This window comes from Lethenteron reissneri, chromosome 66 (genome assembly GCF_015708825.2).
Source record: "Lethenteron reissneri isolate LAM-NWPU_2019-01 chromosome 66, ASM1570882v1, whole genome shotgun sequence".
In the NCBI taxonomy this organism is placed as follows: Eukaryota; Metazoa; Chordata; class Hyperoartia; order Petromyzontiformes; family Petromyzontidae; genus Lethenteron; species Lethenteron reissneri.
In genome coordinates, this window is record NC_083844.1 from 739,273 (window position 1) to 755,889 (window position 16,617).

At 52.4% G+C, this 16,617-nt stretch overlaps 1 protein-coding gene across 1 annotated transcript; it reads right to left on the reverse strand.

Moving 5' to 3' along the window:
• Positions 1-1,193: 1,193 nt before the first annotated feature.
• On the reverse strand, positions 1,194-15,744 carry LOC133359902 (histone-lysine N-methyltransferase PRDM9-like). Its single transcript, XM_061578462.1, has 8 exons — positions 15,619-15,744; positions 14,560-14,630; positions 12,568-12,665; positions 6,886-7,017; positions 5,767-6,032; positions 4,614-4,681; positions 3,595-3,857; positions 1,194-2,636 (listed from the first exon to the last, which is right to left on the reverse strand). The coding sequence occupies exons 1-8, from the start codon at positions 15,742-15,744 to the stop codon at positions 2,026-2,028; spliced, it is 1,635 nt and encodes a 544-aa protein (XP_061434446.1). The 3' UTR covers positions 1,194-2,025.
• Positions 15,745-16,617: the final 873 nt, after the last annotated feature.

Below are 16,617 nucleotides of genomic sequence, written 5' to 3' on the forward strand. Positions count from 1 at the left end.
AAGAGCTACTACGTATCCAGTTGGACCTTACTTGGTAGAATCCCAAGATAATGTTTGTTAGTTTAAGTATGTATATATATCATTTTAAACAGAATCACAAACTAACGCTCAACTTTCTTAAACGTGCAAGAGTCAACGCGCGCCACCACCGTGCGACATCACGCGAGCAACCGGGACGACGCAGAAAATCTCTCAACCCTTTCCCGCGTCCGAGACGTCTGCAGAGTTGCAGGGTCGGTGGGTGTCACCGTTCACAGGGTGGGTGTCACCGTTCACGGGGTGGGTGTCACAAGGGTGGCACAGTCGGGTTTTTTACAATCGGGTTTAATTGTCTTTTTATATTAAACCCGATCATCTAAGATTGAGAGAAATCCGGTTTCATTGGTTCTAATTGCAGAACCGCACTTCTCAACGATGGGCTTCATCCATTCCAAGCTAAGGAACTCACTGGCGCCCACGATTGTGGAGAAGCTCGTGTTCATTAAGACCAACCTGCCCGCTGCATTCTACGACTACCCCGTGCCCGACGGCCCCGAGTACCATAGCAGCACCGACGAGGAAGCAGCCTAAGCCTATCAGAGTTTCGTATTCATTAAACCAGGTTTTAATTCCCCGAAATCGGGTTTAATTGTGTTAAAGAAAAAACCCGATGCCTGCAGCTGGAAAAATCGGGTTTTTTCCACCCATGGGGTGTCACCGTTCACGGGGTGAGTGTCACCGTTCACGGGGTGGGGGTCACAGGTCACGGGGTGGCTGTCACCGTTCACCGCAGCAGTGGCAACAGCAGCACTGTTGCTGTTGTTGTTATAAAGACGTCGTTGCTCACCGCAGAGAAGCGTAGCGACACGACCGCCGCCACTCTGCGCTAGCCGGCGCCAAAACTGTGCCACACTCCCTGCCCCGCGTGGCCCTGTGGGAGCCTCGGTACCGATAAAGTTACTTTAGTTTTTACTGCGTTTTGTTGTTCCGACGACGACGTTCACGCACGGCACGCGGCGTCGTCGCAACAGCAAAGGGTGAAGTTCACGCTGGGAACATTTTCAACGGGGGAGGCAGCAACAACACGCAGGGTGATCCAAGTGCAGATGCCCCACTCATACCTACACCCCCCCTCCCAACGCCCTCTCGGAATATTTTTTCAGACCGCAGGAATCCGATGAGCTATGAAGCTCTTCTTCGCAGATCTCCAGCCGTTCCACAGATGTCCTCTCATAGCAACCCCCCCACCTCCACCCCGTAGCTTTCCTCTCAGCAGCAAAGTGAATAGCGCACAAGCGATGGCTCGGGGCTACGGTACTGAGTCAGAGGTCGCAAACGGGTTTTGATTCCTTACCCGTACCTGGCCGCACCAGCGTCGTAAACAGGTACCCGTACCCGGTATCGGGTACCTGATTGCGACCTCTGGGGTGAAGCCATGTTGCAGGCGCGGGTGGGTTGATTCTAGGAACTTGAATTGTGAGAAGAGACAAGACGTTGGGAAATGAGTGACAGTTACTCACCAGTGACCGTAGGGTACGGGTATCGGGTACCCGGTTGCGACCTCTGGACTGAGTGTTCGGAGATTTGTGAGCGGATGCCACCTTCGTCATCAGCCGCGGTTCAGTCTACCGCTGGATGGGTACGTACTGTACGTACTGTACGTACGTCGCACGGGGCAGGGCTACGAGACGGCACGCGGTGCGCATGGAGACCGGCGGGAGACGTGCAGACTGGGGTGTCTGTAGGTGGATCGCCCTGCGGTGCCCCCCTCTAGGGTAACAACAGTGCAGCTCTGCACGGGGGACTCTGCACACTCACACACACAGGGACCCCCAGGTGATGGGGGTGGGGGGGGGACGTGCAGTGGTTGGGACCTAGAACTCCGCACTTGCAATCTAGGGGTGGCCGGGTCGGTTTAATCTCCCACCCCCCACAGAGTGTGAGGCAGGTGTAGGAGGGTTCGTAGGTTTCCGTGTTCACATTCAAAATCAGTTTCAAGAGTGGCACAGCCTCGGCTAATCACGTGGCCTGTTGTTTAAAACTAATTCACAGCTCGGCGCTGTGCGCTTTTTGCTCAGGATGGCTGACTTTTCTGTTTCCACGGGAATGAGAAAATGCATTCTGGCCGGTGTGTGTTCTCTGGTGTCTGCAAAGAGTTGATGGGTCTGCAAACGCCTTCTCACACACGGTGCACTTGAACGGCTTCTCTCCCGTGTGTGTTCTCTGGTGGCTGTGAAGATGTGGTAGCTGTGCAAACGCATTCTCACACACGGTGCACTTGAACGGCTTCTCTCTCGTGTGTGTTCTCTGGTGGCTGTGAAGAGTTGATAGCCGTGCAAACGCCTTCTCACACACGGTGCACTTGAACGGCTTCTCTCCCGTGTGTGTTCTCTGGTGCCTGTGAAGAGTTGATGTGTCTGCAAATGCCTTCTTACACACGGTGCACTTGAACGGCTTCTCTCCCGTGTGTGTTCTCTGGTGCTTCTTCAAGGTACTCTTGTAGTCTGTGCTGTATGGACATTGGTCACACTGATGACTTTTGTTACTGGGCTTAGTGGGGTGTCTCCTCTGCACGTGATGTTGTAGACTAGAGCGGCAGATGAACTGACGGTTGCAGGCAGGACACGGCAGCCTTGTGACCTCCACACCCACTCCACCTGCGTCATCCCAGAGGAACAAGACACACGCGCACACACCAACATCTAGACATGAACACTCTTGCACACGTGTGTGTATACACAAAGGTAAAGGTTTCCCACAGCCATATCAGACTGTTGGGCAAGTGCTGTTTGCGAGTACCTATGAAGGCCGGCATGGCACACGAGGGAGTAGGTGGCCAACACTAGGCCCGACCGCCTTTGTCTCTCCAGTGGCGATGTTTCCACGTTTAAGCTAGGTACTCATTTGAGGCTGAGTCAACCTAGGGGAGGCCTAAATATTCACCACTGACGTTGGCCGTGAGTGGGAATCAAACTCAGGTGGCCAGGTTCGTAGTGCAGTGGGCTCCATTATATATACACACAAAGACAAAGAACCCCCATATAGCCTGTATATACTTTTGGGACAAGTGCTGTTATGGGCACCAATGAAAGCCAACACGGCACACGAGTGGGAGGGTGGCCAGCACCACACATAGCCGCCTTTGTCTCCCCAGTGGCGATGTTTACTACTACACACCACACCAGTTACTCACTTCCACCTTATCAGTGTGGCTGGTGCCTATCATCTCTGGTGAGTGGTGGCTGTCATCTCTGGTGAGTGGTGGCTATCATCTCTAGTGAGTGGTGGCTATCATCTCTGGTGAGTGGTAGCTACATCCACATCTCTGGTGAGATGTGGCTATCATCTCTGGTGAGTGGTAGCTATCATCTCTACTGAGTGGTGGCTATCGTCTCTGGTGAGTAGTGGCTATCGTCTCTCGTAAGTGGTGGCTGCCATCTCTGGTGAGTGGTGGCTATCATTTCTGGTGCGTGGTGGCTATCATCTCTGGTGAGTGGTGGCTATCATCTCTGGTGAGTGGTGGCTATCGTCTCTCGTGAGTGGTGGCTATCATCTCTGGTGAGTGGTGGCTATAGTCTGGTGAGCAGTGGTGAGTCTCTGGTGAGCGGTGCTCACGGTGTTCCTCGCTTGGTGGAGGCTGCACGGGCTGCAGGTCTCTGGCGGTGGCCCTGGGAGCCATCTCGTTGCTGCTGCTGCTGCGGCGTCGCGAGGGCCCGGCCTCGCAGGCGATGCCCAGCTCCTGGGCGAACTCCTCGCCGTACCAGACCAGCAGCTCAGAGCCGGGCCCCACGGCACGGAACGTGCGGTAGTAAATCTGCCCCCTGTGCTGGAAGGCCACCAGGTTCTGCTCCTGCTCATTCCTCGCGCAGTTGACGAACCTGCGCGGGCAGACGCGGGGGCGGGGTGGGCGCCGTTAGCGAGCGCCTATTAAGGGCCGGCACTGGGCGCTACGTGGGGGTGGTGTGGCTGGAACCACGCTCCGTACCGGGTGCTCATTTGATGCCGAGTCGACCAAGGGGAGGCCCAGGGTTGGTCTCTGTGTGTAGTGGGTCTGGTCTCTGTGTGTAGTGGTTCTTGTCTCTGTGTGTGGTGGTTCTGGTCTCTGTGTGTGGTGGTTCTGGTTTCTGTGTGTGGTGGTTCTGGTCTCTGTGTGTGGTGGTTCTGGTCTCTGTGTGTAGTGGTTCTGGTCTCTGTGTGTGCTGGTTCTTGTCTGTGTGTAGTGGTTCTGGTCTCTGTGTGTGCTGGTTCTGGTCTCTGTGTGTAGTGGTTCTGGTCTCTGTGTGTGGTGTTTCTGGTCTCTGTGTGTAGTGGTTCTGGTCTGTGTGTGCTGGTTCTTGTCTCTGTGTGTGGTGGTTCTGGTCTCTGGGTGTAGTGATTCTGGTTTCTGTGTGTAGTGGTTCTGGTCTCTGTGTGTAGTGGTTCTGGTCTCTGTGTGAAGTGGTTCTTGTCTCTGTGTGTAGTGGTTCTGGTCTCTGTGTGTAGTGGTTCTGGTCTCTGTGTGTAGTGGTTCTGGTCTCTGTGTGTAGTGGTTCTGGTCTCTGTGTGTAGTGGTTCTGGTCTCTGTGTGTGGTGGTTCTGGTCTCTGTGTGTAGTGGTTCTGATCTCTGTGTAGTGGTCCTTCAGACAATAATCACCTCATCCAGTTTGATTTAGATTCATCCTGAGCATCAACATATTCACAATCCTTTTTGTTTTTGTAAATCTGAAACACACACGCACACGAGCAGATCCACGGATAATTAATGTCAGTTGGACTGTAAGTTGAACTTCTTTCGTACCGCACGTAGCCAACCGTGCTGATCGGAGGTGCGGGGGAAGGACAACAAACTAAACACTAAAAGCAGTTCTAAAGAAATGCATTTTCAATCTACAAGATTTTAAAGTGCTAAGCTCCCAGTGGCTTCCTAACATTGGAAGGAAGAACCTTCCAGACGGCCGCAGAAGTGCATCTGTAAGCGCCGCGCCATGCGGTGACCACCGTCTTTGCTGTGTGTTACAAGTTCAAATAATTACGTTAATTTTTGGGTCTCTCTGTGATTCTGGGGGTCTTTGGGTGAGTCTCTAGGTCTCTGTACGAGTCTATGGGTCTCTGTGCGAGTCTCTAGGGTATCTGTGCGACTCTGGGTCTCTGTGTGAGACTGTGGGTCTCTGTGCGATTCTCTTGGTCTCTGTGCGAGTCTCTGGGTCTATGTGTGAGACTGTGGATCTCTCTGTGCGATTCTCTGAGCATCTGTGTGAGTATCTGGGTCTCTCTGTGTGAGTCTCTGGGTCTCTGTGTGAGTCTGTGTGTCCCACTGTGAGTCTCTGGGTCTCTGTTCAAGTCTCTAGGTCTCTGTGCAAGTCTGTGGGTCTCTCTATGCGAGTCTCTGGGTCTCTGTGCAAAGTCTCTGGGTCTCTCTGTGCCAGTCTCTGGGTCTCTGTGTGAGTCTGTGGGTGACTGTGTGAGGCTATGGGTCTCTGTGCGAGTCTATGGGTCTCTGTGTGAATCTATGGGTCTCTGTGCGAGTCTATAGGTCTCTGTGCGAGTCTATGGGTCTCTGTGCGAGTCTATGGGTCTCTGTGTGAGTCTATGGGTTTCTGTGCGAGTCTATGGGTCTCTGTGTGAGTCTATGGGTCTCTGTGAGTCTCTGGGTCTCTCTGTGCCAGTCTCTAGATCTCTGTGTAAGTCTGTGGGTGACTGTGTGAGGCTATGGGTTTCTCTGCATCGCCTTCACGAGCCTCCTCTCCACACACACGATGATGATGTAGGAATAGGAGGAGGCTGCAGCAGTAGCAGCAGCAGCTCACCAGCCAGCAGTACTCGCTCACGGGGTTCTCCTCAGACACCTCTCCCTGGTAGGGCCCAAACATCACCCCCTTGGGCAGCTTCTTCCTGTTGCTCCACACCCCGAGGCCGGCGCCGGCGATGGAGGAGGCGCCGACGGTGAGGCCCTGGGGCAGGCTGAGCCGGGCCCTGTTGGCCACTCCCGGGGCCACGGCCGCGTCCGCGATGAACTCTGGCGGGCCGTGCACGGAGCACTCCGCCAGGTAGAAATCCCTGCACAGCTCGCAGACTGAGAGCCACAGCAGCAGCAGTGGGAGGAGGGCGAACCGCAGTAGCAACAGCAGCAGCAGCAGTGGCACTGTGAGAGAGTGAGAGGGTGAGGAGCGCTCCAGACAGATGCCTCCCTCCCTCCCTCTCTGCATTGTGAACTTCTTTAGGTCAAATTTCGATTTAAAGCTTTCGTGACTGCAGGGATTCATCTTCTTGGTTCTTTTGGTAAAGTCACGTTTTCTACGTGACTTTACCGAAAGAACCAAGAAGATTATTTAGCTCGCTCATCGGAGATGTAAACCCTGTCACCCTCCCTGCTCCCTCCCTGCATCCCTGAGTGAGGGAGCAAAAGAGAGAGAGGTAAGTGAGAGTACGAGAAAGGGAGCGTGTGAGAGGGAAGGAAAGGGGGAGAGTGTGAGAGGGAGCAGGTGGAACGTATCGAGTGAGAGCGCGGGAGCAATAGAGATAGATAGGTGAGAGTGTGATAAACTGACATTGTGAGAAAGTGACAGTGTGAGAGAGAGTGTGAGAAAGTGACAGTGTGAGAGAGAGAGTGAGATAGTGACAGTGTGAGAGAGAGTGTGAGAAAGTGACAGTGTGTGAGAGAGAGTGAGAAAGTGACGGTGTGAGAGAGAGTTTGAGAAAGTGACAGTGTGTGAGAGAGAGTGAGAAAGTGACGGTGTGAGAGAATGTGTGAGAAAGTGACAGTGTGAGTGAGAGTGTGAGAAAGTGAGAGAGAGAGTGAGAGTGTGAAAGTGACAGGTGAGAGAGAGAGTGAGAAAGTGACAGTGTGAGAGAGAGTGTGAGAAAGTGACAGTGTGAGAGAGAGAGTGAGAAAGTGAGAGAGAGTGAGAGGGAGCAGGGGGTCTCACAGAAGAAGTCGTCGTCCTGGGGCTCCTCCACCTCTGTGTAGACTTGCCTCTCGCGCGGGCGCAGGCCGTTGCGAGAGCGAGCGCTGCGCGACACCGCCACAGCCTGGGCGGAGGCCGGCGGCACGGAGGAGCCTGCAGGCAAACACGGCGAGATGTTGACTACCTCTCGTGGTCTACAGGAGGTCGTGGGTTCCATCCCGACTGTATAGTTTACAACATATTACCCTTTTTGTATTTTTAGATTGTATATTATGGCTAGTTTACATTTTATATTGTACGCTTATTCACAATTTTACATACTTTAGCCCCTTAGTATTAGTTAGACTTTGTAATTTTAGTATAGTTAGACTGTATACCACTTATTCCTACGTGTTGAATGTATGCACCTTCCGGCCATAGTAAATTCCTTGTGTGTGCAAACTTTCATGGCGAATACCTCCCCGTGGTTGCGTGGATTTTTCTCCGGGTCCTCCGGTTTTTCCCCTCGACGTTTAGAATAAACGTCACGCGTTGAGAGTATTTGGCTGCTATAAATGTCCACGTAATGATAATGATGATGATAAGTCACTTCGTTGAGCTCTCATTTGTGATAGCCAGGTCGCTTGTGAAAAACAGCTACACAGCTCAGTGCGGCTTACCCTGGTAAAATAAACATCGTTTAGTTAATAGGCTGCATCAGTACCAGCAGCAGCACTGACAGGAGCACATGTAGCAGTAGCATCAACAGCAGTGGCGACTTCCATCAGCACTAACAGAAGATTGGGGAGTTCCGGTGAGAATAGAGGGGAGCATGGAGTTCCGGTGAGAATAGAGGGGAGAGTGGAGTTCCGGTGAGAATAGAGGGGAGTGTGGAGTTTGGTGAGAATAGAGGGGAGTGTGGAGTTCCGGTGAGAATAGAGGGGAGTGTGGAGTTCGGTGAGAATAGAGGGGAGTGTGGAGTTCGGTGAGAATAGAGGGGAGTGTGGAGTTCGGTGAGAATAGAGGGGAGTGTGGAGTTCGGTGAGAATAGAGGGGAGTGTGGAGTTGGTGAGAATAGAGGGGAGTGTGGAGTTCCGGTGAGAATAGGGGAGTGTGGAGTTTGGTGAGAATAGAGGGGAGTGTGGAGTTGGTGAGAATAGAGGGGAGTGTGGAGTTGGTGAGAATAGAGGGGAGTGTGGAGTTCGGTGGAATAGAGGGGAGTGTGGAGTTCCGGTGGAGAATAGAGGGGAGTGTGGAGTTCGGTGAGAATAGAGGGGAGTGTGGAGTTTGGTGAGAATAGAGGGGAGTGTGGAGTTCCGGTGGAATAGAGGGGAGTGTGGAGTTCTGGTGAGAATAGAGGGGAGTGTGGAGTTCCGTGAGAATCGAGGGTGCGGTCCGGTGGGAATATGAGGGGAGCGTGGAGGTTCTGGTGAGAATAGAGGGGAGTGTGGAGTTCCGGTGGGAATAGAGGGGAGTGTGGATGTTACGGTGAGAATAGCAGGGGAGTGTGGAGTGTACGTGGGAATATAGGGGAGTGTTGGAGTTCCGGTGGGAATAGAGGGAGTGTGGAGTTTCCAGGTGAGAATAGAGGGGAGTGTGGAGTTCTGGTGAGAATCGAGGGAGTGTGGAGTTCCGATGAGAATAGAGGGGCTTGTGGAGTTCTGGTGAGAACTAGAGGGGAGTGTGGAGTTCTGGTGAGAATAGAGGGAGTGTGGAGTTCCGGTGAGGAATAGAGGGGAGTGTGGAGTTCTGGTTGAGAATAGGGGAGTGTGGAGTTTCCGATGAGAATAGAGGGAAGTTGTGGCAGTTCCGGTGACGAATGATGAGGGGAGTGTTGGAGTTCTGGTGAGAATAGAAGGGGTGAGTGTGGAAGTACGATGAGAATTAGAGAATAGAGGGGAGTGTGGAGTTCGGTGGAATAGAGGGGAGTGTGGAGTTCTGGTGAGAATAGAGGGAGTGTGGAGTTCGGTGAGAATAGAGGGGAGTGTGGAGTTCCGGTGGAATAGAGGGGAGTGTGGAGTTCGGTGGAATAGAGGGGAGTGTGGAGTTCCGGTGAGAATAGAGGGGAGTGTGGAGTTCGGTGGGAATAGAGGGGAGTGTGGAGTTCGGTGAGAATAGAGGGGAGTGTGGAGTTGGTGGAATAGAGGGGAGTGTGGAGTTCTGGTGAGAATAGAGGGGAGTGTGGAGTTCGGTGAGAATAGAGGGGAGTGTGGAGTTCTGGTGAGAATAGAGGGGAGTGTGGAGTTCCGGTGGAATAGAGGGGAGTGTGGAGTTGGTGAGAATAGAGGGGAGTGTGGAGTTCGGTGAGAATAGAGGGGAGTGTGGAGTTCGGTGAGAATAGAGGGGAGTGTGGAGTTCGGTGGAATAGAGGGGAGTGTGGAGTTCGGTGAGAATAGGGGAGTGTGGAGTTCGGTGAGAATAGAGGGGAGTGTGGAGTTCTGGTGAGAATAGAGGGGAGTGTGGAGTTCTGGTGAGAATAGAGGGGAGTGTGGAGTTCCGGTGGAATAGAGGGGAGTGTGGAGTTTGGTGAGAATAGAGGGGAGTGTGGAGTTCTGGTGGAATAGAGGGGAGTGTGGAGTTCCGGTGAGAATAGAGGGGAGTGTGGAGTTCTGGTGAGAATAGAGGGGAGTGTGGAGTTGGTGAGAATAGAGGGGAGTGTGGAGTTCCGGTGAGAATAGAGGGGAGTGTGGAGTTTGGTGAGAATAGAGGGGAGTGTGGAGTTCGGTGAGAATAGAGGGGAGTGTGGAGTTCCGGTGAGAATAGAGGGGAGTGTGGAGTTCCGGTGGGAATAGAGGGGAGTGTGGAGTTCGGTGAGAATAGAGGGGAGTGTGGAGTTCGGTGAGATAGAGGGGAGTGTGGAGTTCCGGTGAGATAGAGGGGAGTGTGGAGTTCCGGTGGGAATAGAGGGAGTGTGGAGTTGGTGAGAATAGAGGGGAGTGTGGAGTTCTGGGAGAATAGAGGGGAGTGTGGAGTTCCGGTGAGAATAGAGGGGAGTGTGGAGTTTGGTGGGAATAGAGGGGAGTGTGGAGTTCGGTGAGAATAGAGGGGAGTGTGGAGTTCCGGTGGAATAGAGGGGAGTGTGGAGTTCTGGTGAGAATAGAGGGGAGTGTGGAGTTCGGTGAGAATAGAGGGGAGTGTGGAGTTCGGTGAGAATAGAGGGGAGTGTGGAGTTCGGGGAATAGAGGGGAGTGGGAGTTCGGTGAGAATAGAGGGGAGTGTGGAGTTGGTGGAATAGAGGGGAGTGTGGAGTTCGGTGAGAATAGAGGGGAGTGTGGAGTTTGGTGAGAATAGAGGGGAGTGTGGAGTTCGGTGAGAATAGAGGGGAGTGTGGAGTTCGGTGGGAATAGAGGGGAGTGTGGAGTTCCGGTGGAATAGAGGGGAGTGTGGAGTTCGGTGGAGAATAGAGGGGAGTGTGGAGTTGGGTGAGAATAGAGGGGAGTGTGGATTCCGGTGAGAATAGAGGGGAGTGTGGAGTTCTGGTGAGAATAGAGGGGAGTGTGGAGTTCCGGTGAGAATAGAGGGGAGTGTGGAGTTCGGTGAGAATAGAGGGGAGTGTGGAGTTTGGGGAATAGAGGGGAGTGTGGATTCCGGTGAGAATAGAGGGGAGTGTGGAGTTTGGTGAGAATAGAGGGGAGTGTGGAGTTGGTGAGAATAGAGGGGAGTGTGGAGTTCGGTGAGAATAGAGGGAGTGTGGAGTTCGGTGAGAATAGAGGGGAGTGTGGAGTTCTGGTGAGAATAGAGGGGAGTGTGGAGTTCCGGTGAGAATAGAGGGGAGTGTGGAGTTCGGTGAGAATAGAGGGGAGTGTGGAGTTCCGGGGAATAGAGGGGAGTGTGGAGTTCCGGTGGGAATAGGGGGAGTGTGGAGTTCGGTGGAATAGAGGGGAGTGTGGAGTTCCGGTGAGAATAGAGGGGAGTGTGGAGTTCGGTGGGAATAGAGGGGAGTGTGGAGTTCGGTGAGAGGGGAGTGTGGAGTTCGGTGAGAATAGAGGGGAGTGTGGAGTTCTGGTGAGAATAGAGGGGAGTGTGGAGTTCGGTGAGAATAGAGGGGAGTGTGGAGTTCCGGTGAGAATAGAGGGGAGTGTGGAGTTCGGTGAGAATAGAGGGGAGTGTGGAGTTCCGGTGAGAATAGAGGGGAGTGTGGAGTTCCGGTGGAATAGAGGGGAGTGTGGAGTTCTGGTGAGAATAGAGGGGAGTGTGGAGTTCGGTGGAATAGAGGGGAGTGTGGAGTTCGGTGGAGAATAGAGGGGAGTGGGAGTTCGGTGAGAATAGAGGGGAGTGTGGAGTTCGGTGGGAATAGAGGGGAGTGTGGAGTTCGGTGAGAATAGAGGGGAGTGTGGAGTTCGGTGGGAATAGAGGGGAGTGTGGAGTTCCGGTGGAATAGAGGGGAGTGTGAGTTATCCGGTGGGAATAGAGGGGAGTGTGGAAGTTCGGTGAGAATAGAGGGGAGTGTGGAGTTCTGGTGAGAATAGAGGGAGTGTGGAGTTCGGTGGGAATAGAGGGGAGTGTGGAGTTCCGGTGAGAATAGAGGGGAGTGTGGAGTTCCGGTGGGAATAGAGGGGAGTGGGAGTTCCGGTGAGAATAGAGGGGAGTGTGGAGTTCTGGTGGGAGAGAGGGGAGTGTGGAGTTCCTGGTGGAATAAAGGGGATTGTTGAGTTCCGATGGAATAGAGGGGCGTTGCTGGAGTTCCGGTGGGAATAGAGGGGAGTGTGGAGTTCCGGTGGAATAGAGGGGAGTGTGGAGTTCTGGTGGAGAATAGAGGGCGTGGAGTGTGGAGTTCTGGTGGGAATAGAGGGGAGTGTGGAGTTCCGGTGAGAATAGAGGGGAGCGTGGAGTTCCAGGTGGAATAGAGGGAGTGTGGTGGAGTTCCGGTGAGAATAGAGGGGAGCGTGGAGTTCTGGTGGGAATAGAGGAGAGTGTGGAGTTCCGGGTGAGAATAGAGGGGAGTGTGGAGTTCTGGTGGAATAGAGGGAGTGTGGGAGTTCTGGTGAGAATAGAGGGGAGTGTGGATGTTCGGTGAGATAGAGGGGAGTGTGGAGTCTCGGTGAGAATAGAGGGGAGTGGAGTGTGGAGTTCTGGTGGGAAGAGAGGGGGAGTGTGGAGTTCCGGTGGGAATAAAGGGGATTGTGGAGTTCCGATGGGAATAGAGGGGAGTGTGGAGTTCCGGTGGGAATGAGGGGAGTGTGGAGTTCCGTGGGGAATAGAGGGGAGTGTGGAGTTCTGGTGAGAATAGAGGGGAGTGTGGAGTTTGGTGGGAATAGAGGGGAGTGTGGAGTTCCGGTGAGAATAGAGGGGAGCGTGGAGTTCCAGTGGGAATAGAGGGGAGTGTGGAGTTCGGTGAGAATAGAGGGGAGCGTGGAGTTCTGGTGGGAATAGAGGAGAGTGTGGAGTTCGGTGAGAATAGAGGGGAGGGTGGAGTTCTGGTGGGAATAGAGGGGAGTGTGGAGTTCTGGTGGAATTAGAGGGGAGTGTGGAGTTCTGGTGGGAATAGAGGGGAGTGTGGAGTTCTGGTGAGAATAGAGGAGGAGTGTGGAGTTCCGGTGAGAATAGAGGGGAGCGTGGAGTTCCAGTGAGAATAGAGGGGAGCGTGGAGTTGCGATTGTGAATATAAATCACCGCTGCAGGCTACGCACCTCCATGTATCCTCTGGAGCGCCACCCTCAGGGCCTCTTTGCAGGCGGTAGCTCTGCGCTCCAGCATGAACATCGCCATCCTGGCCTTGTGCACCCTCCCTCAGCTCAAATCCCCTGGACTCCTCCTCCTGCTGCTGCTGCTCCTCCTCCACGCCCTGCAAGATGCTCCACACGTACTCCAGGGCTTCCGGCCTTTAGTCTGAGCGGAGGGTGGTGGGGTGAGGGGGGCAAAGTTTGTGCCGGTGACCAGCGGTGGTAGGAGATGTTAACTCCCTCGCCTGGTACGTAGGAAGTCGCGGGTTCGATCTCGACCCTGACACCTCATCGGATTCCTCTAGTACAGTATACAGTAAGGGAAAAAAGTATTGATCCCCTGCTGATTTTGTACGTTTGCCCACTGACAAAGAAGTGATCAGTCTATAATTTGAACGGTAGGTTTATTTGAACAGTGAGAGACAGAATAACAACAACAAAATCCAAAAAAACGCATGTCAAAATGTTATCAAGTGAATTGCATTTTAATGAGGGAAATACGTATTTGACCCCCTCTCAATCATAAAGATTTCTGGCTCCCAGGTGTCTTTTATACAGGTAACGAGCTGAGATTAGGAGCACACTCTTAAAGGGAGTGCTCCTAATCTCAGCTTGTACCTGTATAAAAGACACCTGTTCACAGAAACAATCAATTAGATTCCAAACTCTCCACCATGGCCAAGACCAAAGAGCTCTCCAAGGATGTCAGGGACAAGATTGTAGACCTACACAAGACTGGAATGGGCTACAAGGCCATTGCCAAGCAGCTTGGTGAGAACGTGACAACAATTGGTGTGATTATTCGCAAATGGAAGAAACACAAAAGAACTGTCATACTCCCTCGGCCTGGGGCTCCATGCAAGATGTCACCTCGTGGAGTTGCAATGATCATGAGAACGGTGAGGAATCAGCCCAGAACTACACGGGAGGATCTTGTCAATGATCTCAAGGCAGCTGGGACCATAGTCACCAAGAAAACAGTTGGTAACACACTACGCTGTGAAGGACTGAAATCCTGTAGCGCCCGCAAGGTCCCCCTGCTCAAGAAAGCACATATACATGCCCGTCTGAAGTTTGCCAATGAACATCTGAATGATTCAGAGGACAACTGGGTGAAAGTGTTGTGGTCAGATGAGACCAAAATGGAGCTCTTTGGCATCAACTCAACTCGCCCTGTTTGGAGGAGGAGGAATGCTGCCTATGACCCCAAGAACACCATCCCCACCGTCAAACATGGAGGTGGAAACATTATGCTTTGGGGTTGTTTTTCTGATAAGGGGACAGGACAACTTCACCGCATCAAAGGGACGATGGACGGGGCCATGTACCGTCAAATCTTGGGTGAGAACCTCCTTCCCTCAGCCAGCGCATTGAAAATGGGTCGTGGATGGGTATTCTAGCATGACAATGACCCAAAACACACAGCCAAGGCAACAAGGAGTGGCTCAAGAAGAAGCACATTAAGGTCCTGGAGTGGCCTAGCCAGTCTCCAGACCTTAATCCCATAGAAAATCTATGGAGGGAGCTGAAGGTTCGAGTTGCCAAACGTCAGCCTCGAAACCTTAATGACTTGGAGAAGATCTGCAAAGAGGAGTGGGACAAAATCCCTCCTGAGATGTGTGCAAACCTGGTGGCCAACTACAAGAAACGTCTGACCTCTGTGATTGCCAACAAGGGTTTTGCCACCAAGTACTGTCATGTTTTGCAGAGGGGTCAAATACTTATTTCCCTCATTAAAATGCAAATCAATTTATAAAAAAATTTACATGCGTTTTTCTGGATTTTGTTGTTGTTATTCTGTCTCTCACTGTTCAAATAAACCTACCATTAAAATTATACACTGATCATTTATTTGTCAGGTGGGCAAACGTACAAAATCAGCAGGAGATCAAATACTTTTTTCCCTCACTGTATGTATGTTGAATTTCTTTGTAACCGTACGTAGCCAACCTCGCTAATGGGAGGTGCGGCGGAAGGACAACAAACTAAAGACAACAGCAGCAGCAGCAGCTGTAACGAGAGGAGTGCCGTGCGCTGTGCACAGAGACCTTGCGCTTGCTGGGAGCTGCCCTCGCGTGCGACTCTCCCACGGTGGCCCAGCGTGAAGCAGCCCCTTGCCTCCTCCTGCGTGAGCACACGCACACACGTGAACACATGCACACACGTGATCACACGTGAACACACGTGAACACACGCACGCACGCAGCCGAAACGTCGTGAGAATTATTTTATTTTATTATGTTTTATTTTTATGATTTTATTACTTCCCTTCTATGTGACTTTACCGAAAGAACCAAGAAGATGAAACCCAGCAGTCACGAAAGCTTTAAATCGAAATTTAACCGCCTCTACGGGGAGGGTTTCCACATAACTTTGAGATCCTTCAACAAGCTCCGTGATAAGAAGGCTCAGCTAATCGAGTCTCTCACCTTTCTGAAGAGATGCCGCGACCTCTAAGGTAATACCAAACGCATTTACACTAACATCTGCTGCTGTAACTTCTTCTAATGCGAAACGAATTATATATAAGCTCCTAGCTTGGCAGTGTCTCATTCTTCACCTGAAGACGGCTGCTTGCGTTGTAGCCGAAACGTCGTGAGAATTATTTTATTTTATTATGTTTTATTTTATTATTTTATTACTTCCCTTCTACGTGACTTTACCGAAAGAACCAAGAAGATGAATCCCTGCAGTCACGAAAGCTTTAAATCGAAATCTACAGGGGGTCTCCGTGCGAGTCTACAGGGGGTCTCTGCGTGAGTCTACAGGGGGTCTCTGCGTGAGTCTACAGGGGGTCTCTGTGCGAGTCTACAGGGGTTTCTGTGTGAGTCTACAGGGGGTCTCTGCGTGAGTCTACAGGGTGTCTCTGAGTGAGTCTACAGGGGTCTCTGTGTGAGTCTACAGAGGGTCTCTGCGTGAATCTACAGAGGGTCTCTGCGTCAGTCTCCAGGGGTTGTCTGTGTGAGTCTACAGGGGTCTCTGCGTGAGTCTACAGGGGGTCTCTGTGTGAGTCTACAGGGGGTCTCTGTGTGAGTCTACAGGGGGTCTCTGCACGGTCTGCAAGCGCCCTTTTACGTTTGCCTCCACCTCTTCGTCCTCCGTGCATCGCCACCTCCTTCCTCTTCCTCCTCCCCGTCCACTCCTCGTCGGAGTCGCTCGACCGCCCGCACTCCGCTCCATTCCCCCTCACCCTGCGCTTGCCACGTGCGCGCATGAACTCGGGCTGGGCCGGGTTCATCCCTGCGCAAGAAGGCAGTCGGTCATTGTTATTTGTACGTATTGGCGGTACACCGGTGCAGCATAGCAACACACCGGGTCCTCGTAACACAGTCCTGACGATGTGATTATTATCAGAGCGTGTTTGTTTGCGTGATCACCACAAGTACGCGTGGTTAATGCAGTAACTTGATTCCTTGCAAAAGGAATAATCTATCTGGTGTTTGAACATATTATCGCCTCCTGTTTTATTGCCAGAAAGGGTAAAACCGATTCTTATTTTTCATACTTTGATTCTGGCAAAAAGGTCCCATGATATAGCTGCTCACCCCGAGCTATAGATGCTCTTGACACTGCATTGTCTTTGTACCGGTCGCCTTTTGGTGTTGTTCTCTGGTCTGACACTGGTGAGACTAGGCCATGAAGAAGGCTGTCTCTGGGGTAGACCAATCAGTTTCAAAGACAATGATTAAATATTATCAAATACGTTAAACGCGTGATGTTGATTCTACATGTGGAGCGAAAACCCGGAGGACCAGGAGAAAAACCATCGCGACCACGGGGAGAGTGAACATGCAAACTCCAAATACACAGCAGGCGTCAGGGTCAGGATCGAACACACGACCTCCTGTAGACCAGGAAAGGGAATTCACATCTCACCGGGGAGAGACACACGCAGACTCCAGATATATGACAGGCTTCGTCAGCGTCGGCATCGAAACCACGACCTCCTGTAGACTAGGCGAGGTAGTTAACATCTCACCCGGGAGAGACACACGCAGACTCCAGATATATGACAGGCATCGTCAGGGTCTCCATCGAACCCACGACCTCCTGTAGACCATGAGAGGGAGTTAACATCTCGCCACCATGGCGGTCCATGCATGCCACGCTG

Excerpts from the sequence above, each read along its gene's own strand:
- LOC133359902 (XM_061578462.1), bottom strand. The coding sequence starts at position 15,744 with ATGAACCCGGCCCAGCCCGAGTTCATGCGCGCACGTGGCAAGCGCAGG. Across the intron at positions 6,033-6,885 it reads CCAGGACGACGACTTCTTCT|TCTGCGAGCTGTGCAGGGAT; the intron begins GTGAGACCCCCT and ends TGTGGCTCTCAG. Across the intron at positions 4,682-5,766 it reads TGAGCGAGTACTGCTGGCTG|ATTTACAAAAACAAAAAGGA; the intron begins GTGAGCTGCTGC and ends TGTGTGTTTCAG.